The sequence below is a fragment of the Odocoileus virginianus genome, chromosome 10 (genome assembly GCF_023699985.2).
Source record: "Odocoileus virginianus isolate 20LAN1187 ecotype Illinois chromosome 10, Ovbor_1.2, whole genome shotgun sequence".
In the NCBI taxonomy this organism is placed as follows: domain Eukaryota; kingdom Metazoa; phylum Chordata; class Mammalia; order Artiodactyla; family Cervidae; genus Odocoileus; species Odocoileus virginianus.
In genome coordinates this window covers 685,720-713,503 of record NC_069683.1, presented here as the reverse complement: position 1 = coordinate 713,503, position 27,784 = coordinate 685,720, and the positions used below count along the sequence as shown (strand labels likewise).

Genomic DNA, 27,784 nt, shown 5'->3' with positions numbered 1-27,784 from the left:
TTGAATGTGTAGTCAAATTTAATGGGGATTTGTTTTTCAATGGATATACAGTTACATAAGATGAGTAAGTTTTAGAGATCTGTTGTCCAGCAGAGAATTTATAGTTAATAATATGGTATTGTGCACTTGAAAATAGGCTAAGAGGATAGACCTCAGACTAAGCATTTTCACTAAAAACTAAAACTAAAATCCACAAAAGGACAGAAGGAACACTTTGGAGTGATGGGCAGGCTTAGCGGCTTGGTGATGGTACAGGGCGTATGCACACATTAGATGTGTGCAGTTTTTTGGTGAATAAACTATAACTCAATAAAGCTAAAAATAAAAGAATCTCATGTAACCTAAGAAAAAAGGTTTACAAAACTGTATATCAAGGTTACTCTCCACACTAATTCTTATTTTTTAAAATAGTTATTTTAGTAAAAATATTACCTGTATTAATCTGTAATGATCAGTCAAATATTTTTTCAGAGTGTCAAGGGGTTCTGAGACCAAGGATCTAAAAGATGTCAGTGTATTGGCCTGGAGAGTAAGATTTTGGGCTCTGGAGCTGGATTATCTGTTGATACGTGACTTTGCCATTTCAAACTTTGTGACCTTGGGAACTTGACTTACCCTCTGTATGTTTCAGCGTCATGGGGTCTGCAAAATGAGTATAATAATAAAGCCTGCCTTTTAGAGTTTGTGTGTGTGTGAGATTAAATAGGCAACACAGCTGAAACCCTCGGCGTGGCGCCTGGAACATTGTGGTGGCTCCTGCCATTGACCTGCCAGTGGCCACAAGCGGCTGACATGGATCAGTGTGGACCGTGGGACCAGCAATGCTGGCAGCCAGCTCACCTTCCCACACAGCAGCGGAGCAGGAGCCGCTAGGTGGGGGCTCTTGGAGAAGTCAGCGGGAGGCACCTCGGACCCAGTTCCCCCTGGCTCTGGTTCATTTCTCAACCAGCCCTGCCTTTCCATCCTTTTGTTCAGTGAACGGACCACCGACAAAGGACCACCGCGATGGTGTGATTTGGGGAGAGGAGGAGACGGTCTTGCAAAGAGGCAGGATGTGTTTTAGCAGCCAAAAGGGTCCCAGAACCCCTCCCCTGCCCTCCTCCCAGAAGCAACTCCTTTGAGTCACTCCCCTTTGCTTCCAGGAATTACCGGCCTTAAGAGTCTGTGTTCCTGCTGGCTTTTTCTCACAAGCATAATTTGCCTCTCAGTCACATTTTATATCACGCCTTTATTCTCACAGTTCTTTTTCGTCCCATTCCTCACAGTCACCACACTTGGTGGGTCCCCTCATAATGGAGAAAGACAGGGAAATGAGAAATTCAATGATGCTGAAGGCCATCAACATAACCAAAATTCCCTATAACAGAAGAAAAACATATGAAGGGTTACGGTATTAGCACCGTGATACTCATGTAATAGTAATTTCTGACGCTGATGGGGGCAGCAGTGGTGAGGCCAGAAAGGAGATTTCCATGTCTGAAGTGTGTCTAACATTTAGGAAGCACACTGCTGGAGGCTTATGAGGAAATGTGGGTGTTTTAACATGGCAGGCACAGCAGAGCCCCGTATAGAACGGCATTATTGTTTTTCTAGAGGAAGTTATGCAAGAGGTAGTTATGCATCTACTTTCTAAATTATATGCTAAATTATATGACTCCACTTCATAAACATGCAATACAGAGAAATATTTTAAAAGTGGCCTGTTGAAAGAGAAAGAAAGAAAGGTTTAAGAAATGAAAAAGGAGCAAAAATAGAAAAGGAAAGAAAAAGAGGGGAAAAAAACCTACAGGCTAAGAAAAAGAGGAACATGCAGAAAAAGACACTTTTTAATGTAACACTAACAGTAATTTCTTGTGTTCACTTTGTTACCACTGAAGACCTTTAAAATATTTTGTATTCTGGCCACTAAGGGTGCCTGGAGGGACACCCACCTGTTAGTAGCCCAGGGACTGGTCACAACTTGTGTTTTGTTAGATTAGTATGGTTGACACTCTGTCCTACAACTGTCTGTGTCTGCATGCTTTGACTAGAGGTTGAAAAATTGTTCTCAAGTCATATACAGCAAGCCACTCTGGTATTCTCGCCTGGAAAATCCCATGGACAGTGGAGCCTGGTGGGCCGCAGTCCATGGGGTCGCCAAGAGTCTGACGTAACTGAGCACAGTAGCTCTTGGTGTAGTTATAATTCTCTTATGCTTTAGTGACTGGAAATAGTTTATTTCTTCTTTCTCCTCTTCTGCTCTTTTCTGCTTTTTTGTTTGCTTGGTTTTTGTCTTTTTCTTTGTGTTTACCATTCTGAAAAATGCTGCCATAAACATCCTTGTGCACATATCCTTATGTATAGGGGACTCTGTTGTGGGGACTGCTTTCTGGGTTAAGGCGTGTGCCCCTTTCATATAAGTGAATGTCTCCTTGCTTCCCAGAATCTTAGGAACATTTCATATTTCTGCTGCCTAAGTACACAAACGCATCCATTTCACCATTTCCTTGCGAGTGATAACTTTTGTAACTCTGGTTTTTGCCAATCGAGTGTATATAAATCCCAGTCCCTTGTTAGTTTACTTGGCATTTCCCTGCTGTGAATTTGAGCATCCCTCTGGGTGTCTTCGGCTGCTACATTTGCATGTTTGTTCCTTCCTCATAAACTTTTGTCTATTTTTTCCATTGTGTTCTTGACTTTTTTGTCACTTTTGTTTTCTTTTTGTGTATAAAAACCTTAGAACATCACTGTTATCTGCTTTAAAAATATCCTTCCAGTTCTTTTACCATTGCAGTTTTAACGTAAATGTGTTTTCTTTGCCCTTTTTTGATTTCTAGATCAGAATCATAACTTCATCACGCAGTAAGTTCTCTAGTGTCCTTTGCTAGTCAATTCCCCTACCCCCTCCAGAGGAAACCACTCCTGATTTCTAACACAGTTGGTTAAACTTGTCTGTTAATTTTGTGTCTGAATTTGTGCAGTATAGTGGATTGCATTTCAGCCATGTTGCTGCATGCATCAGTATTCCAGTGTTTGAATAGTCACAGTTTGTTGAGCCTCTCTGTGGCCAATAGACATCTGAATTGCTTTAAGTTTTTAATTGCTACGAATAGATTTCCCAAGAACATTGTTGGGTATATTGCTGATATATAAATAGGTCTATGCTTAATTTTGTTAAAGGCTACCAAGTGGTTTTCCAAGGTGGTTGAATTCTAGTTTCTTCATATTCTGGCCAGCACTCGATTTCGCCAGTTCTCTTAAGTCATCCTGGTGTATGTGCAGTGGTATCTTGTGACTTTAACTTGCGTTTTTTAGTAATTAATAATGTTGGACAGATATATGCTCACTAGCTATTGGTGCCTTTCTTTGTGAAGTGCTTGTGCAAGTCTTACTCTTTTTTTTTTTTTTTTGGTCTTTTTATTGTTGATTTTTGGGAATGCTTATATATTCTGGATGTGGATCCTCTATCAGATACATGTATTGAAGAGATTATCTCCCATTCTGTGCCTGGCATTTTCACTTACTTTTTAAAAAAATTGAGATATGTGACATGTAACATTGTATAACTTGAAAGTGTACAGCATGTTGATATAATACATTTATATATTACAGTATAATTACCACCATAGCGTTCATCAGTCAACACTTCCATCATGTCATGTAATTATCTTTTCTTTTTTATGATGAGATCATTTACAATCTAATCTCCTAATGACACCGAAGTATGTGATACAGTAGTGTCAACAGTAACACTATGCCACGTGTTAGGTCTTCAAAACTTATTCGTCTTGTAAATGGAAGTTTAAACCCTTTGACTAAGATCTCCTCAAATCACCCACTGCCCAGCCCTTGGTAACCACCATTCTACTTTGTTCCTATAAATTTGGATTTTTAAGATTCTATATATAAGTGCTATCATACAATATTTATCTTTCAATATCTGACTTATGTCACTTAGCATAATTTCTTCAAGGTCTGTCCATTTTGTTGCAAATGGTACAATTTCTTTTCTATAACTGAATAATGTTCCTGTGTATGTATGTGTGTGTGTGTGCATGTGTATCTCCTATTTTCTTTATCCATTCATCCATCAGTGGACAGTTAGTTTGTTCCCGTGTCTTGGCAATTGTGAATCTTACTGCAGTGAACATGGGGGGGTACACATATTTAAGTTAGTGTTGCAGCTTGCTTTGGATAAATACCAGAGTAGATTTGCTAGATCATATTACAGTTCTATTTCTAATTTTTTTACCAGCCTCCATACTGTTTTCCATAGTGATGGCACTAATTTACTTTTCTACTAACAGTACACAAGGGTTCCCTTTTCTTTACATTCTAGCCAACATTTGTTATTTCTTGCCTTTTTAATAATAACCATTCTGACAAGTATGAGATGATATTTCATTGTGGTTTTGATTCGCATTTTCCTGATGATTCATGATGTTGAGCATCTTTTCTTGTATCTATTGGTCTTTTGTATCCTTCATAAAAATTTTGATTCAGACCCTCTGCCCATTTTTTAATTGGATTTATTTTGCTGTTGATTTGTATGGCTTTTAAATTTTATTTTGGATATTAGACTCAGATATATTATTTGCAAATACTTTCTCCTGTTCTGTAGGTTGACTTTTATCTTCTTGATGGTTTCCTTTGCCATGCAGAAGCTTTTTAGGCTGATGTTAGTAGTTCCACCTGTTTACTTTTGCTTTTGTCACCTTTGCTTTCGGTGTCAAATTTAAAAAATCATTGCAAGACCAATGTCAAGGAGCTTACCTCTTATGTTTTCCTCTAGGAGTTTTATGGTTTTAGGTCTCACATTCAAGTCTTTAATCTATTTGAGTTTATTTTTGTGTATGGTGTAAAAGATAGTGGCCTGGTTTTATTCTTTTGCATGTGACTACCCTGGTTTTTCCCAACACCATTTATTGGAGAGATTGTCCTTTCCTCATTTTATATTCTTGACTCCTTTGTCATAAATTGATTGATGTATGGGCTTATTTCTGGGCTCTCTATTCTGTTCCACTGATCCATCTTTCTGTTTTTAGGCCAATACTGTACTGTTTTGATAAATGTAGCTTTGTAATATGTTTTGAAATCAGGACGTGTGATATCTTCTGCTCTTTATTTCTCAAGATTACTTTAGCTATTTGTGGTATATTGTGGTTCGTACAAATTTTTTTTTTTCCTCTATATTTGTGAAAAATGCCATTGGAGTTTTGGTAGGGATTGCATTGGCTTTTGATTGCTTTGGGTAGTATGGACATTTTAACAATGTTAATTCCTTTAATCCATGAGCAGAGGGTATCTTTTCATTTCTTTGTGTCTTCTTTATTTTCTTTATTAAATATCATATTTTTCATTATGCCAATCTTTCACTTCCTTGGTTAAATTTATTCCTGTATATTTTATCTTTTTCAGTGTAATTTCAGATAGGATTGTTTCATTAATTTTTCTTTCTGATAGTTTGTTATTAGTGCTAGAATGCACTTGACTTTTGTTTATTGATAAATACTCCTCCAAAAATTATTAAAACTAATAAACAAATTCCGTGAAGATGCAAGATACAAAATCAGTAAACAGGCACAAGCTTACTCTATAATTTCTGTGGACTGGCACAGGACATAGGACAGCTGAAACAATCCTAGAAAAGAATAAAGTAGAAGGAATCCCTCTCTGTGGCATTAAGGTGCACTGTGTAGCTACAGGGCTTCCCTGGTGGCTCAGGACATAAAGAATCCACCTGCAACGCAGGAGACCTGGTTTGATCCCTGGGTGGGGAAGATCCCTTTGGAGAAGAGAGAGGCTGCCCACTCCAGTATTCTTGCCCGGAGAATTCCACAGACAGAGAAGCCTGGCAGGCTACAGTCCGTGGAGCTCTAGAGTCGGACAGTCGAACTGAGCGACTAACACTTTCACTTTTCACTTTCAAGCATTAAAACATACCAAAGTCTAAAGTTCTTCAAACCTTTACCCTCTTCTCTGGTGAAGCTAAAGTGTTAGTCGCTCAGTCGTGTCTGACTGTTTGCGACCCCATGAACTGTAGCCCACCAGACTCCTCTGTCCATGGAATTCTCCAGGCAAGAGTACTGGAGTGGGTAGCCATCCCCTTTTCCAGGGGATCTTCCCCACCAGGGACTGAACCCAGGTCTCCTGCACTGGAGGCAGAGTCTTTACTTCCTGAGCCACCAGGGAAACCTGTAGAACTAAAGCCGGCAGCAGACACAAACGGCAGAAGTACGGTTTGCTCCCATTTCTGCTTGTATGTTAATGTTGTCTGGTATTTTAAACTAATTCCAGTGTATATTATTATTATTATTACTGCATTAAACAAGCAGTATTCACCTGTGTGTGTCCACATGCTTATTCTATCCTTTGTTCTTTGTTTTTGTTGCATCTTACTGTGTTATCATTTTTCCTCTATTTGGAATTGATCTTTTGTTATTCTTTTAATGGGGGGTGTACAGGAGGCAAACTCAACATTTGTATCTCTAAAAATTCTTTATTTCACCTTCATGTAAGATGTTTTGATGGATAATGATAGATTATAGGTTGGCAGTTATTTTATTCAGCATATTGAAGATATTGTTCTGTTGTCTTCTTTTATTGATGCTTTTGGAAAGTTAGCTGTCCATTCAGTTGCTTCTACTTTTTCCTTTTTGTAATTTTCAGAATCTTTATTTATTTATTTTAGTTTTAGTTATGATTGCTGAGAATTGAGAACTGAAAAGAAAACTTGATTTGGAAAAATAACTTAGCAAATAGTTAAAGTGCACCACAGTCTGGTGTGAAAGACTACTGTCTAAATTCAAGATTTTAACCTAAGGCTTTTCAGAGCCTTATTATTTTACTCAAGATAAACCCATGGAGAACTGTTTTAATGGTAATTTTATGTTAGTTCATGTTTTCCCAAAATAAGATTGTCATCTGTCCCTGCAACTCTTCTGCTTTGCAAGTCTGCTTCCTGTCCTGTCCCTAAAACCGCCTCACGGCTGACTCCAGCTGATGAAACCCTGTTGACACCCTTTTCTGTTTTCGCCTGTTGAGTCTGAGACTCTGTGCTCTCCTCTGCTTAACAAATGCAGCAAATTAAGCTTTTAATTGTCATGGATCTTGCTGGTACTCTTTGAAGGTGCCAGGCCAGACCCCTCCCCATTACGGTCCTGTGACCCATCTGGCTGCTAGTCCCTGGGCTCCCGTGGGCTTCATGTCCAGGCTTTGACCGTCCTTGCTGGCGCGGTAAGTGTAGCTCTTTTTGTCGATCAGGGTCTATGTGTCTGTCCAGGACGCTGGTCTCCCAGGGTCCTTTTTCATTCTCTCTCCAGATTCGTTCTTGTTTTCTTTTTTCTCGGTGAAGGTCCGCCCAAGCTTTGCCACGAGCCATCCTGTCCGCCCATCTGCCTTCTATCTGTGTTTCTCTGCGTGTGTAAGAATAGGTCACAGGGCAGGACTCATCTCAGGCTTTGTCATTCTTATCCAGCCACAGAGACTAATGAGTAGAAGATCTCTGAGCAATATCCCTTCTAGAAACAACTATCTTGGATTCCTCCTTAAAATATTAGAAGATTTTTTTTTTAGTTTTATTTATGTATAAGAAATTTGCTGTGGGAGAGGTTCTTTTTGACAAATTCCACCTGTCAGAGGCGGCTGATTCCTTATGTCAGCAGGGAGGGGTGGATTTTCCAAGGCTGTCACTATTCCTCAACCTTCTTACCTCCCGGTTAATCATTGACTGAGTCTTTAGAAATTAACTGTGTTATATTTCAATCAATATTTCAATGGATTTGACTCCCATTCTGAGAACATGGATGATATAATACATTTGTCAGTTTTTCCCTCTGATATAGACTACTTTCCCTTGACAGCTATTTATCATTCTTTGCCACCTTAGGCAGGAGCTTGGTTATTTCAGAAACTTCATCAGAGTAAGAATACACTTGAGCCTTGCTCGGTAAGACCTTACTGACACCACCACCACCACCCCGCACACCGTTCCTGACCTCAGGCTCTACCCGTCTAGCATTCCTCCGGAAGTAAATGGTCCGAAAGACAGGATGGCTCGCAGACGCGGGTACGAGTGCCTCAGAATTACCGGGCAAACTGCTTCCGCTCAAGACGATGGAAACAAAACTACCCCCCGCCCCGCCCGGCTCAGAGCGACAGACACCGTTGGTGGTGATGTGCTCATCTTCTTGGTCCTTTCCTCCCCTCTGGGCTAGTTCAGAGTTCTGGATTATTGGTAGACAGTCCTACACACATGGACCACCAAGATAATCTCCTTTGAAAATTATTATTGGCACATTTCTTCATTCACTAATGCCAACAATGAGAGACAAACTCCTAAAAAGACACAAACTACTGAAATTAACCCAAGAAGAGCTAGAACATCTGAATATATCTATAACAAGTAATTACATAACTTCTACAAAGAAAAGCCCAAGGCCAGGAGACTTTGTTGGTGAATTCTTCCAAATGTTTACTGACAATACCATTGCTTCACACATTCTCCCCCAAAATATAAGAGCACAGAATATTTCCCAGCTCATTCTGTAAGGCCAGTTTTAACCAGACACAGAATCAAAGGCATCACCAAAAAAGGACAACTATAGACCAATATCTCTTATAAATACAGATGCAAAAATTTTTTAACGAGATACTAGGAAACTGAATCCAACAACATTTAAAAAAGATTATGCACAATTACCAAGTGGAATTTGCCTCAAGAATCTAAGGTTTATTTAGGATAAAAAAATCAATGCAATATACCATATCAATAGAATAAAGGATAAAAAGCACATGATCATCTCAATAGGTAAATTGAGAAAAAGCATGTAACTAACTTATCACCCATTATAAAAATATTCAACACAGTAGAAAGAGGAAAGAATGTCCTCAACCAGAAAAAAGTTCTCAGTCAATGTTCTACTTAAGGGTGAAAGACTAGATGTTTTCTCCCAAAGTACAGGAGAAAAATAGGATGTCTGTCTGCCCTCGCAGCCTCAGTTCAGCATTGTGCTGGATGTCCTAGCCAGGGCGGCTGAACAGAAAAAGAAAGAAAGCATCCATATTAGAAGAGAAGGAAAACTATCTGGATTTGCATACGATGACACACCCTTCTGGCAGAAAGTGAAGAAGAACTAAAGAGCCTCTTGATGAAAGTGAAAGAGGAGAGTAAAAAGTTGGCTTAAAGCACAACATTCAGAAAACTAAGATCATGGCATCTGGTCCCATCACTTCACGGCAAATAGATGGGGAAACGGTGGCTGACTTTACTTTTCTGGGCTCCAAAATCACTGCAGATGGTGATTGCAGCCATGAAATTAAAAGACGCTTACTCCTTGGAAGGAAAGTCATGACCAACCTAGACAGCATATGAAAAAGCAGAGACACTACTTTGCCAACAAAGGTCCATCTAGTCAAGGCTATGGTTTTTCCAGTGGTCATGTATGGATGTGAGAGTTGGACTATAAAAAAAGCTGAGTGCCAAAGAATTGATGTTTTTGAACTGTGGTATTGGAGAAGACTCTCGAGAGTCTCTTGGACTGCAAGGAGATCCAACCAGTACTTCCTAAAGGAAACCAGTCCTGAATATTCATTGGAAGGACTGATGCTGAAGCTGAAACTCCAATACTTTGGCCACCTGATGCAAAGAGCTGACTCATTGGAAAAGACCCTGATGCTGGAAAAGATTGAGGGCAGGAGGAGAAGGGGATGACAGAGGATGAGATGGTTGAATGGCATCACCAACTCAATGGACATGGGTCTGGGTGGACTCCGGGAGTTGGTGATGGACAAGGAGGCCTGGGGTGCTGAGGTTCATGGGGTCGCAAAGAATCGGACACGACTGAGTGACTGAACTGAACTGAACTGATGTTCTTGTATATAAAATATCCCAAGGAATCCTCTAAGAACTATTATAAATAATAAGTTAGAGTGAGAGTAGATAGTCTACTAATATAAAGATCAACTGTATTTCCACACGGTACCAATGAATATTACAAAGATAGAATTTAGAAAGCAATTCCATTTGTGCATGTATGTGTGCTAAATCACTTCAGTCATGTCCAGCTCTTTGTGATCCATGGGCTATGACCTGCCAGGCTCCTCTGCCCATGGAATTCTCCAGGCAAGAATATGAGGGTGGGTTGCCATGCCCTCCTCCAGGGGACCTTCCTGACCCAGAGGTTGAACTCATGTCTCTTAAGTCTCCTGCATTGGCAGGTAGGTTCTTTTCCACTTGTGCCACCTGGGAAACCCTAATTTTGTAATAGCATAAAAAAAGAATAAGATAGGAATAAATTTAACAAAAGAAGTGCAGGCTTGTATACTGAAAACTGTAAGACATTGACAAAGAAATTAAAGAACTAATCAAATGAAGAGGTTCATGGATCAGAAAACTTTGTATATTAAGATGTCAGTACTGGTCTACAGATTCAATGTAGTACCTATAAAAATTCCAATTGGCTTTTCTTTTCCCCAAAATTGACTGGATGAGCCTAAATTCGTGTGGAAATGCAGAGGCCCACAGCATCTAGAACAATTCAGAAAAAGAAAAACAAGCTTGAGAATTTGCACTTCCCCTTTTTAGAACTCATTACAAAACTGCCATAATCAAGACGCAGTGCTTTTCTGTTGGTGAGAATGTAAATTGTTGCATCCACTACGGAAAACAGTATGAACATTCCTTAAGAAACTAAAACCAGAGTTACCATGTGATCCAGGGATCCCAGTCCTGGGCGTATTAACCAATAAAAGTGAAGTTCAAGAAGGCACCCTGGTGTTCACTGTAGCACTGTTTCCAATAGGCAAGACACAGAAGCTCTTTAAATGTCCATAAACAGATGAATGGATAAAGATGTTTTATACATGTATATAAGGGCGTGCACGCTCAGTTATGCCTGGCTCTTCGGGATCCCATGGACTGTAACACTCCGCGCTTCTCTGTTCATGGGACTTTTCAGGCAGGAATACTGGAGTGGGTTGCTGTTTCCTCCTTCAGAGATCAAACCCATATCTCCTGCACTGGCAGGCGCCTGCCAATGCAGGAAATGCAGGAAACGTGGGTTTGACTCCTGGGTCAGGAAGATCCCTGGAGAAGGAAATAACGACCCACTTCAGTATTCTTGCCTGGGAAATCACATGGACAGAGGAGCCTGGCAGACTACAGCCCATGGGATCACAGAAGAGCTAAATATGACTTGGTGATGAAGCAACAATTATATATATATATTCAAAATCCTAAAAGATGATGCTCTTAAAGTGTTGCATTCAATATGCCAGCAAATTTGGAAAACTCAGCAGTTGTCAGAGGACTGGAAAAGGTCAGTTTTCATTCCAATCCCAAAGAAGGTTCAAACTGCCACACAACTGCGCTCATTTCACATACTAGCAAGGTAGAGTTCAAAATCCTTCATGTTCGGCTTCAACAGTGTGTGAACCGAGAACTTCCATGTGTACATTAGAAAGGGCAGAGAACCAGAGGTCAAAGTGCCAGCATCTGTTGAATCATAGAAAAAGCAAGGGAATTACAGCAAGACATCTACTTCTGCTTCTCTGACGAGTGTGGGGAGAGAGCCAATTAGCCAGGAGGACTCTCTCACCCCACGTTCCGTAAGTAATAGTGATGTAGCAGCTGAGATCACTGGCAGCCCGGCCCACGCGAGCTGTGACGGACCCGCTTGGCCGCGAGCTACCTGGTGCTCTAGGGATGCGCGGGCTCCGCCTGCAGAGCAGCGGCGTGGCTGTGTCACGGCTGCATCCGTCGGTCAGCCAGCCACGAGAGGAGGGCTGCAGCGGCAGCCAGGAGAGAACAAATGTGTCTGCAGGTCCCACGGCCCCTGGCGTCTTCTTCCAGCCTCTTAGCTCATGCTTTGCCTACCCTGGGTTCAGCCAACAGTGCGGACAGCATGAACAGCAAGGCTGTTGGTGTCACGAACAGGATCAGCAGTACAACTATACTAAAGCCTTTGACTGTGTGGCACAGCAAACTAGAAAATTCTTAAAGAGATGGGACTGTCAGATCACCTTACCTGCCTCCTGAGAAACCTGTATGCAGGTCAAAAAACAACAGTTAGAACCGGACATAGAACAATGGACTGGTTCAAAATCGGGAAAGGAGTTCATCAAGGCTGTATATTGTCACCCTGCTTATTTAATGTACTTGCATGAGAAATGCTGGGCTGGATGAATCCTAAGCTGAAATCAAGATTGCCAGGAGAAATATCAACAACCTCAGACATGCAGGTGATATCATCTTAATGGCAGAAAGCAAAGAGGAACTAACGAACCTCTTGATGAAGGTGAAAAAAGAAAGTGAAAAAGCTGGCTTAAAACTCAACATTCATAAAATGAAGATCATGGCATCTGGCCCCAGCACTTCATGGCAAATAAGTGGGCAAAAAATGGAAAGAGTGGCAGATTTTATTTTCTTGGGCTCCAAAATCACTGTGGACAGTGACTGTAGCCATGACATTAGAAGATGCTTGCTTCTTGGAAGAAGAGCTATGAGAAACCTAGACAGCGTATTAAAAAGCAGAGACATCACTTTGCAGATAAGGTCCATAAAGTCAAAGCTCTGGTTTTCCTAGTAGTCATGTACAAATGTGAGAGTTAGACCATAAGGAAGGCTGAGCGTCGAAGAATTGATGCTTTTGAGCTGTGATGTTGGAGAAGACTCTTGAGAGTCCCTTGGACTGCAAGGAGATCCAACCAGTCCATCCTAAAGAAAATCAACCATGAATATTCATTGGAAGGACTGATGCTGAGGCTGAAACTCCAATACTTTGGCCGCCTGATGCGAAGAGCCGACTGCTTGGAAAAACAACATGCCTTGACTAAACAGTGCTGCTATGAATGTTGTGGTACATGTATCTTTCTGAACCATAGTTCTTTACAGATAAATGCCTAGAGTGGGATTGCTGCATCACATGGAAACTCTACTCTTAGTTCTTGAGGAACCTCCACACTGTTTCCATAGTTGTTGGTGTTTAGTCACTAAGTTGTGTCTCTTATGCCACTCCATGGGTTGTAGCCTCTCAGACTCCTCCGTCCACGGGATTCCTCAGGCAAGAACACTGGAGTGGGTTGCCATTTCCTTCTCCAGGGGACCTTCCTGACGCAGGGATCAAACCTGCGTCTCTTGTGTCTCTTGCTTTGGAGGCGGATTCTTTACCTTTGAGCCACCAGGTTTTCCATAGTGGCTACACCAGTTTACATTCCTGCCAACAGTGCCGGAGCCACCCAGTTTATTTTCACCAAAGGTTCACGTCCTGGTTGGGGTGGAGGGTGGGAGGAGGTTGTCAGGGGGTCGGGTGTAGGGCCACAGTCTCTCAAGGAGCTTTCTTTCTTCCTTCACTCGGTTCAGTAAATTCTCTCTGCTGTTATGGGCCAGAGGGTTTTGTATGTCTTTTTGCCCTTACCTGAAGAGTACAGTAATCTATCAAGGACCCAGATCCTTAATCTCAATGTGGAGATCTTTCCTAAGTCTTCCTCCTGGGAGTGGACTCTGGGCCATGGCCTCTTTCTCCTGCCCTACGCTTAGGCTGGGAACCAGATTCCATCTAGACAACATTGGCAGATGGCCTTGAGGAGAAGCAGCCGTGTTGGTCTTTGGCATCTCGCTGATAGGTTTTTAGATTTTGGGCTTTTGTGTAAAAATTGATCTAGGAGCTCCAGTTGACTCTTCAGCTCTTCCGTGTTTTTGAAGTGGTTTTTTTTTTTTTTTTTAACGTAGCATTTTTCTTTGTTTTCAGAGGAGGCTTGATTCAAATAGCTCAATTAACAATGACCAGAACCAGCCTCTCTATTTTCTTCTTTTGCCTTGATTTCTGTGGCCCTCGTACATACAGACACGCCGTGTTTCTTAGAATGTGCCACATGAAATATTCTACTTTTATTAGGATCTCCCTTTTCCAGCTTTCTCAGCAATTTTGTGGTCTCACTACTTTTTTCTCCATGTAGATTCATATTTTTTTTTCCATTTCTTTACACTAACTTCAGTGGTATTTTGGAAAGAGCAGAAATAAATGCCTGTTTTCTATCTACCATGTTTTAGCAAAAATCCAGTCTAAGTGTTAAAACCAATACCATAAAAATATTCCATATGTGACTATATGTACATCTAGGACTGAACTATTCCCATATTGCTATATGTGCACTTTTAATATATCACTTTATCTTTTGGATTATATTTACTGGGCATGTTTCATCTCCTTATCTGTGAACTCCTAAAGGTGGGGGTTATAATGTGTTCATTTCTCCATTTTACAGTGCCTGACGTAACGGTCTATCAGATACTGTGATTTCGGTAAGATGTTTGTGAACAAAAAAAATAGCCGTGTCTGCAGTGTTTTTTAGCTGATGCTAATCGGGTGCTCATAAACCTCCCTGAGTAAATCCACTTCTCCTCGCCCTAAAAGTGCAGCAGACTTACGATGAAGAGGGTGGTAACCGCCTGGCACTCACTAGCTTCTCCAGCATAGCCGCAGAAGAAGTCTTGATCTATGAGATAGCCAGTGACGAGGAGACTGATGCCCGCGGCCGCTGCCACGGCGCTCAGCAGGTTCATTACTCGGCTCAGCGCCACCTGGAAGAGAGTGAGAGGGGGCGCGGCAGGGACAGAGCCGTGGGCGGCCCAGCAGGGTGTGAGCACGGCCTCGAGATGCCCCAGGGCGGCCCGCGACCTCAGGCGCCTTCACTCGACCTCTGCGGGCTTCAGGTCCTCGTCCACAGAAAGGAGGGGGTCCAGTGAACTGGCCATAGTCCTTCCACCCCCCCAAAGCCGTACCTAAGTTGTCCCCCATTTAATTGCGGGAAGCAGCACATTGACAAAGGGGGGTTAACAGTTGGGGGGTAGCCACGGTACCTCGCCTTTTGATGCTCTGGTAAAAGTCATGGCTTATTGACATTCTCATTTTATGATTGTTTAATGAAAACCTTGTATTTCTTTGCAATTTTTATTTCCTTCTAAAACTACAAGCCCACAGGAGACATCCTTTGCTGAAAATAATTTATTGGCCTATGAATTAATATCTCATATCCTTGCTTCTTTGGGAAAAGTAAAAATACTCTACTTTATAACTTACTTGTAAATTAAAAGTTTGCATTCATTAACACTGTATTATTTATTTTGATATTCTGCTTACAAACTTGAATTACAGAAAATGGATGATGAAGTTATCGGAACACTGAAACCCCATATGACTGAGTAACATGGGCAGGTCATTTATTAAGCCTCAATGTCTAAGAATTTAACTAGATGCCCTAGAGATGGCATTAGTGTTTTATGATTCTGTGAAAAAAGAAGCAAACATCACTGCTTGGTGTCAGTACTTGGCACTTTGTGGAATTGTAGTGGCTTAATCATTTTCCAGATTCGTTTTCAAGGCTGGAATGATTTATTTCAAAGTTAAAATTCTTTAGGAAAGGGGATAAATAACTCACCAGAGTTTCTGTGGTTTTTCTTTCCAGTGCAACTAGAAAGGCTCCAGAATTAACAAACTGTTAAAAATAATACATATCTTAGTGACGGACACATTAAAGAATTCTCGTGGCTAACAGACCGCTATCCATTTCTTTTGCATCCCTCCTTCCTGGTTCACAGTGAGAGTGAGAAGGCAGTGAGAAGGGCCAGCACCACCTATGGTCGTCCCCAGTGTATAGTGGGTGAAATCCGGGACTAGAAATTTTGCTTTGGTCCTACCTATTTGAACATGATAAATTTTTTAACCTTACTGGGCTTTTGTTTTCTCATCTGTCTCCCTTTCATAGCTATTGTGGACTCAGCTCTGATACCACGAGAGACTGGTGTCAAATCGGTTTACAGCCAATGAGATTGGATTCCACCATTCTTACAAGAAACCTCCTTCATAACTGTTTGCAGTCCAGTGTGTTCTCTTAGATGAGAACATAGATGGAGTTACAGCTACTACGCTGGAAATTCTGGGAAAATCCTGGTAATTTCCTTGGAGGTGAGTCATGTTATATATTGTTATTGTCTGGTGGAAACTTCCAATCTGATTACAACATATCCATTTTAAGATCCAATCTGATTACAACATATCCATTTTAAAATCCAATCTGATTACAACATTTCCGTTTTAAAATTTCTAGTCACGTGGGCTGGAGCTTCTTCAGCTCTGTCCCTCCACTCTCTGGGCTGGACTCGGCTCTCAGAGGAGAAGACGTCCTCCTGTGCCTTAAGCCTTTGCTCGTGATTCCCCCTTGGTATGCAGCAAGGTAGCGCTGCCCATTAACACCCGACCACCCCCCACTCCTTCCTTCCCACCAGGTTAACCATCCTTCACAGTCAGTCAAGCTGCAGATGTCTCTGGAGAACCTGGCCTCTGCTCTGCAGAGTCAGCTTCTGTGTCCTTTATTATCACGCATCACACCAGACGATAATTGTCCGACACTCTACTCAGCTGCCTGCCAAGGCGGGAGACGCAGGAGACCCAGGTTCGATCCCTGGGCGGGGACGATCCCCTGGAGAAGGAAATGGCAGCCCCACTCCAGTGTTCTTGCCTGGAGACTCCCATGGACAGAGGAGCCTGGCGGGCTACAGTCCTTGGGATCGCAGAGAGTGGGACACGACCGAGTGACTGACACTCACTACTCAGCTGAGACCTTGAGACCAGGGACTGCCTTTTTCAGAATCCCCACACGCTGCCGGCTTTCTGATACTAGAATAGGTGCTAAAATAATGCTTATTGAATGTGATTAAATGCTTCTGTGCAGCTCAAAGGTACATCTGAGAAGTCCTAGCTGCTTCTCCACTTCTCTGAAGAGTAAATTGATCTTTCATCTCTGCTTATTTAAGCACTTTCTGTGCCTCTGTGATGTCATTTATCAACTACTTTGAAACGACCAGTTTGCATGTTTTCTTTCTTGCTAGATGTGAGAGCCCTTTGAAGGGACGCATGCATTATTCTTTTTCTTTGCCCCGCTCCCCCACCCAGTTTTATTGAGATATAATTGAATTATAGCACTGTATAAGTTTAGGGTATACAACTTAATGATTTGACTTATATGTATCATGAAAAGATTACCCCAATAAGTTTAGTTAACATCCACTTATAATCTCGTATAAGTATCAAATAAAGGAAAAGAGAAAGCAAAAAAGAAAATATTTCCTTGTGATGAGAACTCTTAGGATCTACCCTCTTAAAATTTTCCCCGTGAATCATATGGCAGTGTTAACTATGGCCATAATGTTGTGCATTGCCTTTCTAGCATTTATAAATCTCATACTGGAAGCGTGTGCCTTTAGAGCAGATTCGTTCAGCTCCCTGCTCTCCTCTGCCCATCCCTTGATCTCTTTCCTGGAGTCCACATATAAGTAGGATCATCTGGTGCCTGTCTTTCTGTCTGACATTTCAATTGGCATAATGCCCTCAGAGTTCATTCGTGTTGTCACAAGTGGCAAAATATCCTCATTTTCTTAGGAACAAGACTGAGTGATGTTTCATTGTGTGTGGTATGCCACAGCTTCTTCATTTGCCCATTGATGGACATTTAGGTTGTACCCATGACTTGCCTGTTGTAATCATGGCTGCTATGAACATAGAAGTGCAGATGTGCTTTTGACCAAGTGCTTTTATTTCCTTTGGGTATATTCCTAGAGGTGGAATTTCAGGGCCATAAATCTATTTTTAATAATTTTTTGTGAAACCTCTATGCTGTTCTCCATAGTGAAAGTGAAGTTGCTTAGTCATGCCCAACTTTTTGTGACCCTGTGGACTGTAGCCTGCCAGGCTCCTCTGTCCATGGGATTTCCCGGCAAGAATACTGGAGTGGGTTGCATTTCCTTCTCCAGGGCATCTTCCCTACCCAGGGATCAAAGCTGGGTCTCCCGATGCTTTACCGTCTGGGCCACCAGGGAACCAGTGCTGTTTTCCAGAGTGAGGGCCCTTATATCAGTAATCTCTGGGTCCTAACTGCCTTCCTCTGTGTATCTGACACGCGCTGCGCTCAGTCGTGTCCGACGCTGCGACCTCAGGGTCTGTAGCCCACCAGGCTCCTCTGTCCATGGGATTTCCCGGCAAGAATACTGGAGTGGGTTGCATTTCCTTCTCCAGGGGTCTTCCATATCTGACGTACAATAGTAATTCATTTTGAATGGATGAATGGACAAATAATGTCAACACCCAAGCAAATATTCCCAAAGGAACCTCAAGACCCAAAGATGGAATATAAGTAACTGATGAATTAATGGGGAAATCATTTCAACAGAGTTGAATTTTATTTTAATTTTTCAAACCATATCATACAACTCAGTGTAGCTCATTTCATTACTAAGAATTCCTTAATATCCCTGTTGGCATGACTTCAGATTGAATTTGACTGACTTATACTCACCAAAATGGAGCTCCAGAATGGATATCCTGAAATAAATATAAAGGGAAACCTTGGGTATGGATCTTCCAAGGTGAAAAGGAGAACAATTCCAAAAGAAAAGTTCATCACTCCTAACAGGATCTGGACAGCCTGCAAACAGAGAACATCCTGGTGAGAAGAAATCAGAGCAGTGGGTTTCCTGTTTGAAAATTTAGAAGATCACCTTCTGCTTAGAAGGACTTGGCAATCATCCCCATTTATAAATAAGGGAAGTATAGTAGAGCTTCTTTATGATGACAGTAGAAGCTTCTACAGATATTTTCTTGATCCCTCTGTCTAATGATTGATGAGAGAGAGGTAAAATGATCTAATTCACTGCTCCTGAAAATGTAGTCCATGGATTGGTAACATTAGGATCACCTGGGAATTAGAAATACAGACTCTCAGGTCATATCCTGTACTTACTAAAAAGACTCTCCAGATGAGACTGAGAAGTCTATGTCTTAAATTCTCCAAGCATCAGGGAAATGCAAATAAAGACCACAAATAGATATCACTTCACACCTATTAGGATGGAGGTTATAAAAAAGACAAGGGAACAAATGCTAGAGAGGATGTTGAGAAAAGGGAACACTTGTACACTATTGGTGGGAATGGAGACAGTATGGAGATTTCTCAAAAAGTGAAAAATAGTGCTGCTGTGTGATCCGGAAATTCCATTTCTGGGTATACATCCAGAGGAAATGCAGCACTATCTCGAAGAGTTATCTATACTCTCAAGTTAACTGCAACATTATTCACAGTAGGCAAGACAGAGAAACAGCCTAAAGGTTCATTGGCAGATGGGTGGATAAAGACACACACACACACACACATGCACAGGAATATTATTCAATCACAAAAGGAAATCCTGCTGTTTACAACAACGTGGATGGATCTTGTGGGCATTATGCTGTGAAGTAAGTCAAAAGAAAAGGCAAATACCATATTATGTCCTTTATAAGCTGAATCTAAAAGCTTCAAACTCAGGACTTCCCTGGTGGCTCCATGGTAAAGAATCCACCTGCCAATGAAGGAGACGCAGGTTCGATCCCAGGTCCGGGAAGATCCCACATGCCGAGGACGAACTAAGCCCGTGCGCTACAACTATTGATTCTGTGCTCTAGAGCTGGGAAGCCACAGCTTCTGAACCCTGCTCGCCACGACTGCAGAGCGGCCCCTGCTCGCCACGACTGCGGGGCGGCCCCTGCTCGCCACAGCTCGAGAAAAGCCCGCACAGCAGTGACGACCCAGCGCAGCCAGAAATAAATGAAACTATTATAAAAAAAGAAACATCAAACTCACAGGAACGGAGAGTAGGACGGTGATTGCTAGGGACTGGGGGGCAGGGGAAGTGGGGAGATGTTTGTCAAAGGGAACAAATGTTTGGTTTTAAGTTCTGGGGATCGAGGGTCCAGCATAGTGACGGTGGTTAGCAAGACAGCATTGTGGACTTAAAAGTTGCTAGGAGAGCCAAGCTTTGATGTTCTCAGCACAACTCCCGCAATAAAAACAGCAATTGCATGAGGTGAAGCAGTGATAACTAACCTTACTGTATAAACATTTTGCAATATATATGTGTATCAGATCATCACATCATACACCTTAAATTTACACAATGTTATATGTCAATTATGTCTCAGTAAACCTGGGGGAGAAACCTCAAAGTCTTTGTCATATACGTGGTAGAGTTTGAAAAACACTAAATTCTAGATCACTATAGCACAGGGATCTTAGCTGCTCTGTGATGACCTCCGTGAGTGGAAAAGGAGGAAGACTCAAGAGGGACGGGATAAATGTGCACATACGGCTGATTCATGATGTTATGCTGCACGGCAGAAATTAGCACATCATTGTAAAGCAGTTGCGCATGTGTGCTTAGTCTCTCAGTTGTGTCTGACTATTTGTGACCCTATGGACTGTAGCCCACTAGGTTCCTCTGTCCACGGGATTTTCCAGGCAAGAATACTGGAGTAAAATGCCATTTCCTGCTCTAGGAGATCAAACCCGCACCCCATGTCTCCTGCATTGGCAGGCAGATTCTTTACCACTGAGTCACCTGGGAAGCTAATTATACTCCAATAAAAAAATAATAAATCACCATACCAGCCTGGCCTCAAGTAGTGGAGAGTCAGAAAACCCTTCTGCTGATGACCAGTCCTCTGAGCCTGTGGAGGTACCATCATCTCCCGGGGCCCAGAGCACCCCCTATCTTTTCTACATTTTTCTGTTTTTTTTCCTCTGCACCACGTTTGTGATGCCCTACAACATCAAGTAGTGTTTTGGTTGATGAGAATGATGCAATGGTTACAAGGTATACAGTATATGAGTCTGCGTCTTCTGTCTTCATTTTCCCAGTCCACCTTCTCAAACACTAAGCTCCTTACTTCCATAGCAACTACTGTTTGAAAAGGTACCTTGTAAATGGTGCCATCCTCACCTCCAGACTCACATGTTTGGCTCTCGTCAAACACCACCACTGGAGTGTCCCACTACCACCTTGCGTTGCATATGCCAGAACCAAGTTCCCTTTTCTCCCTTTAAAGCTCGTCTTCTTTCTGCCCTCTCTTTCTTTGCTTTTAGCATCATCTTTTTCTGAGGCTTAGTCTTAAGGCCATCTTCTGCTCTTTGAATGTCCTTTGACCCCCTGCAATCAGAAAGTAACCAAGCTTTCCTCTTCCCTCTGTCCTCGAAGGCTTTTGCTCTTTCCTTTTCTTCTGTCATCACCAGTGTTGGGGCACCTGTTCCACGCACCCTGAGTTCCTCCCGTGTGTGTGCCTATGTGCGCATGTCCTCGGCCTTTCTCCATCTGCGGTTGGGAAGTTTATCCCCTTCTGTCTTCCTTCCTTGCCGTGAGGTCTTCCAGCAGACACACACCCTCTTCTGCGTAAGGCCTACATGTTCCCGGGCAGTTACTGCTCCTGCCGTGGGAAAGCTTGATACTTGGGGAGCAAGTTCAGCTCACTGGCTGCTACCATTCGTCTAAACTATTAAAGTTGTTTGCTCACTAGTCTTTCTGCACCATCATCCATTTTCCTTGTTTAACAGTGTAAAAGAGAAGCCCAATCCCATTACTTTTTTTCAGTATTATTTGAAACATAGTGGTCATCAAATTCATTCAGAGAAGTGTTGAAAATGGTCTCCGGCCCCCACCCCCTCAATGGGTCGGGAAGATCCCCTGGAGAAGGAAATGGCACCCCACTCCAGTGCTCTTGCCTGGAGAATCCCGTGGATGGAGGAGCCTGGTGGGCTACAGTCCACAGGGTCGCAAAGAGTCGGACACGACTGAGCAACTTCACTCACTCACTCAGTTCTAGAACAAGGTCTGGAGACTTGGTATGTATTTTATAAAGCTCCTTAGGTTATTTTATTGATTTTACAGACTGAAAAATATTAATACTTATCTATGTTATAAAATCTGAGTAAGGATGGTTTATAGGGTTCCTGGAAATTAGGTCTCCAAATTACTTTCCTGGTTACTTCTCCTTACCACCTAGTATTTTTTTTTATATATTTTTTTAACACCATGGTAAAGTGTACATATAAAATTTACCATACTTACCATTTTATTTAGAATAGTAAGCTTTATTTTTAAAACTAGTTTTAGAATCACAGAAAAATTGAGTGGAAAATGCAGAGAGTTTCCATATATCACCCTATCCCTTTCCTTCACCTCCTACCCAAATACCAACATCTCCCACCAGATGGTGCTTTTGTTAAAACTGATGAACCAGCATGGACACATGATTGTCAACCAGAGATCATAGTTGACACTGGGCTTCACTCTTTGTGTTGTGTTCCAGGGCTTTGGGGAAATGTATAACGTCACGTCTCCACCCTTATGCTATTGTACAAAACAGCTTTTCCTGCCCTAAAAATCCTCCGTCTCCGCCTCTTCGTCCTCCCCTCCCTTCCTCGTTTCCCGGCACCACTGACGGATTCGTCGCTGGAGCTTCGCTTTTCCAGAGCGCCGTACAGCTGGCACCACGTGATAGTAGGTGGCCTCTGCAAGCCGGCCTCCTGGGCTCAGCAGCGTGTGTTCTGGGTCCTCCCTGCCCCCGTGGCCCGAGGCTCGTTGCTGCGTGCTGCTGAGCAAAGTTCCACTGTGCGGATGCACCACGCTTCACTTATCCATCCTGCTTGTCTCTGTTTGTCCTTCTCTATCCTCTCAATCCTTTAAGCCGAGCTTTTTTCTCCCAGCTCTCCTTTGCCATTCACAATAGCTGTGCCACCATGAACTTTTGTCCATTGTGCTTTCTTCATCTAGAATATTCTACCTCCCTCCTCTCTGCTTTCTAAAATTGCATCACTTCTGTGTTCAGATTTGCCATGATGTTGTCTCATCCCCTTAGCTGGAAGTGACTGTTTCCCCTCTGGGTTCTCCTGCCTCACACCAACACCATTTATGACTTTTAGTAAATGCTACATTGGAATGTAGTTATTAACATTTTCATTCTATTAGTTTTAAATTATTTATTTTCTCTCCTCAGTGAAACAACTGAGATTGTGTTTCTTTTTATAGGCCCTATAATGTTAACCATAGTTTCTTGCGTGTAGTTTAATAACATATATTTCAAAAATAATTTTCATTCTTCAGCAGAACTTTGGGTGTCATTATATCTGAATAGATGCTAAGGCAGTTTAGACTGATGGCCCCATTCCTCATGTCAGTGGACCATATTTATGTACTAATCTCTTTATTTTTCCTGAAAAAAATATTGATTTATTTCTACTTTCTATTCTTAGAGGTCTGGGTATTGAAAGGATATTTTCTAAGATTTGGGCAATATTATAGCTTCAGACAGCTTCCCTAGTGGTTGAGACAGTAAAGAATCTGCCTGCAGTGCAGGAGACCTGGGTTAAATCCCTGGATAGGGAAGATCTCCTGAAGAAGGGAATGGCCACTCTAGTATTCTTTCCCAGGGAATTCCATGGACAGAGGAGCCTGGTGGGCTATAGTCTACGGAGTCACAAAGAGTTGGACACTACTGAGCTACTAACACTTTCACTTTCATAGCCTCAAACATACCTGAATCCCCACATTGTCTGAAAAGAAGATTGCTAAATAATTGATAATTAATGTTGATGAAGTGGATAGATGAAGACTTACAGTATTAAGGAGATTTTCTGCAAAAAGTTTCCACATACACAAATACCATATCATTGTTGTCAAACTGAATTTTGATTTTTCATTGGGAAAATATAAAACTGTAGAGCTGAACAACCTGGGGTATAGAATTCAGTCTGTTGACTTCTATTCAATTTTCTCCTTCCTTTCTTTTTTCTGAACTTGACTGGAAAAAAATCATACAGGTAGTCAGTTTGGGGATTTTTACTATGTGACTTTTAAGAGTCCAGGGATCTTGGCTTATTCATTTAATGTTTTACTTTCCATAAAATCTTACACATGATTGATATAGAAGTGATACATATCTCCTGAATTTAATGAACATAAACTTTGGAACTGGCTCCTACCTTGAAACATGGTGTCACCAACCATAAAGAAAACAAAAAGACAATGTAAACAATGGGAGAAAATATTTGCAAATGATGCAGCTAACAAAGGCTTAATTTTCAAAACATACAAATACCTCACACAACTCAACAACAAAAAAACAAACAGCCCAATCAAAAAATGTATAGAATATGAATAGGTATTTCTCCAAAGAAGACATACAGATGGTCAACAGGCACGTGAAAAGATGCTCAACATTACTAATTATTAAGAAATGAAAAGCTACAAGGAGGTACCACCTCACACTGGTCCCAATGACCATCATTAAAAATATATGCAAAAATAAATGCTGGAGAGGCTGTGGATAAAAGGAAACCATCCTACACTGTTGATGGGAGTGGAAAACTGGAGGTTCCTTAAAAAACTAAAAATGGTATTGTCATATGACCCAGAAATCCCATTCCTGAGCATATATCCATGCAAAATTATAATTAAAAAAGATACATGCACCGCAGTCTTCATGAAAAGTGAACGTCGCTCAGTCGTGCCCGACTGTGCAACCCAGTGGACTATCCACTCCACGGGAGTCTCCAGGCCAGAGGACCACAGTGGGCAGCCTTTCCCTCCTCCAGGGGATCTTCCCAACCCAGGGATTGAGCCCAGGTCTCCCACACTGCCGGCGGATTCTTTACCAGCTGAGCCACAGGGAAGCCCAAGAATACTGGAATGAGTAGCCCCTCCCTTTTCTAGTGGATCTTCCCAACCCGGGAATCGAACGGTAGTCTCCTGCATCGCATGCAGATTCTTTACTAGCTGAGATATGAGGGAAGCCCTTGCAATGTTCATAGCAGCACTGTTTTCAGTAGGCAAGACATAGAAGCAACCTAAATGTTTTATCAAGAGATAAATAGAGAAGATATAGGTCTTCCCTTGTAGCTCAGTTGGTAAAGAATGTGCCTGCTATGCAGGAGACCTGGGTTCAATCCCTGGGTCAGTAAGATCCCTTGGAGAAGGAAATGGTAACCCACTCCATTATTTTTGCCTGGAGAAGCCCATGGACAGAGGAGCCTGGTGGGCTACAGTCCTTGGGATGTCAAGAGTCAAACATGACTGAGTGACTAAACCACCACCACCATGGTTTATATACACAGTGGAATATTACTTAGCTATAAATGGAATGAAATAATCTCATTTGCAGCAACATTGATGGGTCTAGAGCTTATCACTAAGAGAAGTAAGTCAGAAAGAGAAAGACAAATACCATATGATATCATTTAGATGTGGAATCTAAAATATGACATAAACGAACTTATCGATGAAACAGAAACAGACTCAGAGACCCAGGGAACAGACTTGTGGTTTCCAGAGGGGAGGGGAGGTGGCGGACAGGGTTGGATTGGGAGTTCAGGGTTCGCAGGTGCGAGCTGTTATATCTAGTGTGAATAGACAACAAGGTCCTACTCTATAGCATAGGAAACCATATTTAGTACCCTGTGATAAATCATAATAGAAAAGAATGTATATATAGCTGAATCACTTTGCTGCACAGCAGAAATTAACACAACTTTGTAAATAAACTACACTTCAATAAAGTAAATTTAATCAACATCATTCTACTATATATATATATATATATTTTTTCCCCCCTTCTCTTCTTACCCACTGTCTTAGTTCAGGCTTCTTTAACAAAGTACCATAGACTGAGTGGCTTACAAACAGCAGAAATTTGTTTCTCATAGTTCTGAAGACCCAAAGTCTGAGGTCAGATTTCCGGCATGGTTGGGTTCTGAAGGAGGTTCTCTGCCAGGTCGCGGAGTGCTGTTGTTGAAAGAAAGCTAGCTAGCTTTCTGGCCTCTCCTCGCAAGGGCTCTAATCCCCCATTCACGCAGGCCCCACCATCGTGAACGAATGACCTCCTGAAAACCCCATGTCCAAATACCGTCGCATTACGATTTCAAATACAAATTTGGGGGCCAGCAAACATTAAGCCTCTAACATACCCTCTGTAGAATTTACACGGGGGAAATCTTACTCACCCCTAAGATTTTCATTCTTGCAGCAAGTAATTTTGGAAAGGGCATGCTAGAGTCATAGGTCGTGCCTGTAACATGCCCGGACTGAAATTCGGGCGTAGTGATGTCTGGAGGAAATACTAGAAACACTGGGCTGTGTGCAGCTCTTGAATCCATGATGGTTAGCTTGAGATTTTGAAGTGAAACAAAAAAAAATGATTTAGTTGATGCTTCAGCCTAGATCATGTTCTTCTGTACCAAGGCTGTCTGAAGCACTGCTATTGTTGTGGTTTGTCTTGGAATTATAGAACTGCTGAGTCATAGTCATGGAATCTCAGGACTGGTCAAGATCTCAAGAAGGTTAGTGAATAAAAGGCCCAGATCTGGGGTTCAGAGGATCTGACCAGTAGACCTGAATCAGTCAGGAACTCACTGTGATCTTGGGCAAGCCATAGCCCCCTCTTGGTTTCAGCCTCCTTATCTGTGCACTGATTAGGTTGGACTAAATGGTCTATAAAGACATTTCAATTCCCAAATAAATGAATTTTATGGACATTTATTCTAGTTCTCTATCTTCAGACAGGTAGAAAACAAAACCTCTCAGGCCACAGAATTAATTAGCTACATCTTGAAGCAGACGTCCTGTCTATTTAGCCTGTCACTTTTGTTTTTTGCCAGCTGACTTTATTAGCTTCGGTTCAGTTCAGTTCAGTTGCTTAGTTGTGTCTGACTCTTTGGGACCCCATAGACTGCAATACACTAGGCTTCCTTGTCTATCACCAACTCCCAGAGCTTGCTCAAACTCATGTCCATCAAGTCGGTGATGCCATCCAACCATCTCTTCCTGTTGTCCCCTTCTCCTCCTGCCTTCAATCTTTCCCCCATCAGGGTCTTTTCCAATGAGTCAGCTTTTCGCATCAGGTGGCCAAAGTATTGGAGTTTCAGCTTCATCATCAGTCCTTCCAGTGAATATTCGGGGTTGATTTCCTGTAGGATTGACTGCTTTGATCTCTTTGCAGTCCAAGGGACTCTCAAGAGTCTTCTCCAACACCACAGTTCAAAAGCATCAATTCTTTGGCACTCAGCTCTCTTTATGGTCCAACTCTCACATCTGTACATGACTACTGGAAAAACCATAGTGTTGACTAGACAGACCTTTATTAGCTTAGCTGTGAACAAATCACTTCAAGACTCAGTGGCTTCAAACAGCCACCATTTGATATTGCTCACAGGTCTTTGGGTTCTGTTGGATGATTCTACTGGTCCGGTCCAGCTCAGCTCTTCTCTATCAGGCTTTCTCATGCATCTGCGGTTAGCTAGTGGAGGGACCATAGCTAGATGATTTAGCATGACTTCCGTCACATATCCGGGTGGCTCTTGTTACCACAAGAACCCGCCTGCCAATTCAGGAAACTAAAGAGATGCTGGTGCAATTCCCAGGTTGGGAAGGGCCCCTGGAGGAGGGTATGTCAATCCACCCCAGGATTCTTGCCTGGAGGATCCCTTGAACAGAGAAGCCTGGCAGACTACAGTCCATGGGGTCACAAAGAGTCAGACACAAGTGACTTAGCACACAGGCACGCAGTCACATGTCTGGCAGTTGGTGGCCCCTTGCATCTCAAATGTCTTGCGAAAGTCTCCTGAATCATGTGTGCTCATGTCCCATCGATCACTGGCATCAAAAGGCATGGACGACCCAGATTCAAGGGGTGAAAACGATGGATGGCAGTATCTTCAGAGGAGGAGCTGCTCTCTTAGTGCATGGATGAAGAGGACGGAAGAACTGTGTTTTGTATGCCTTCTGTGTTGGCATCCTCTGTTTAAATCACGTCTGCCTACTTTGAAATTGCTGATGTGGCAGTATCTAGCCATTTGCCAGTTAGAACACCTTAAAAGTTCCTTTCTCTGAATTTACCTTCTTTCATTCAATTTTCCATGGACATAGAATCCTAAAGGTGATCATTCTCTA

The 27,784-nt window shown here is 42.1% G+C and overlaps 1 protein-coding gene and 1 long non-coding RNA gene across 6 annotated transcripts in view; one reads left to right on the top strand and one right to left on the bottom strand.

Annotated features, from left to right (window-relative positions):
- LOC110134389 (uncharacterized) overlaps window positions 1-27,784 on the top strand; it is a 78,820-nt gene that overhangs the window by 45,308 nt on the left and 5,728 nt on the right. For both annotated transcript variants that reach the window (XR_011489827.1, XR_011489826.1), the window contains one exon: window positions 15,745-15,944. This is a non-coding gene — a long non-coding RNA (uncharacterized lncRNA). The remainder of the gene's footprint in view (window positions 1-15,744; window positions 15,945-27,784) is intronic.
- LOC110134387 (membrane-spanning 4-domains subfamily A member 5) lies at window positions 1,209-26,128 on the bottom strand. Of its 4 annotated transcripts, XM_020888877.2 has the most exons (7): window positions 25,840-26,128; window positions 25,463-25,621; window positions 18,331-18,459; window positions 15,418-15,474; window positions 14,408-14,560; window positions 10,422-10,507; window positions 1,209-1,357 (listed from the first exon to the last, which is right to left on the bottom strand). In XM_020888877.2, exons 1-7 carry the CDS (start codon window positions 25,990-25,992, stop codon window positions 1,339-1,341), a joined length of 756 nt encoding a protein of 251 aa, XP_020744536.2. In that variant the 5' UTR covers window positions 25,993-26,128; the 3' UTR covers window positions 1,209-1,338. The 4 variants fall into 4 exon arrangements, with proteins under 4 accessions (XP_020744536.2, XP_020744535.1, XP_020744537.1 ...); XM_020888876.2 differs by lacking the exon at window positions 10,422-10,507 and having other exon boundaries at window positions 25,840-26,127; XM_020888878.2 differs by lacking the exon at window positions 10,422-10,507 and having other exon boundaries at window positions 14,440-14,560; window positions 25,840-26,127.

Coding starts and splice junctions, on each gene's coding strand:
- LOC110134387 (XM_020888876.2), bottom strand. CDS start 25,992: ATGGATTCAAGAGCTGCACACAGCCCAGTGTTTCTAGTATTTCCTCCA. Junction 18,460..25,462: donor AGCCTGAACTAAGACAGTGG/GTAAGAAGAGAA, acceptor CTCTGTTTGCAG/GCTGTCCAGATCCTGTTAGG. Junction 1,358..14,407: donor CGGTTACCACCCTCTTCATC/GTAAGTCTGCTG, acceptor CTTCTGTTATAG/GGAATTTTGGTTATGTTGAT.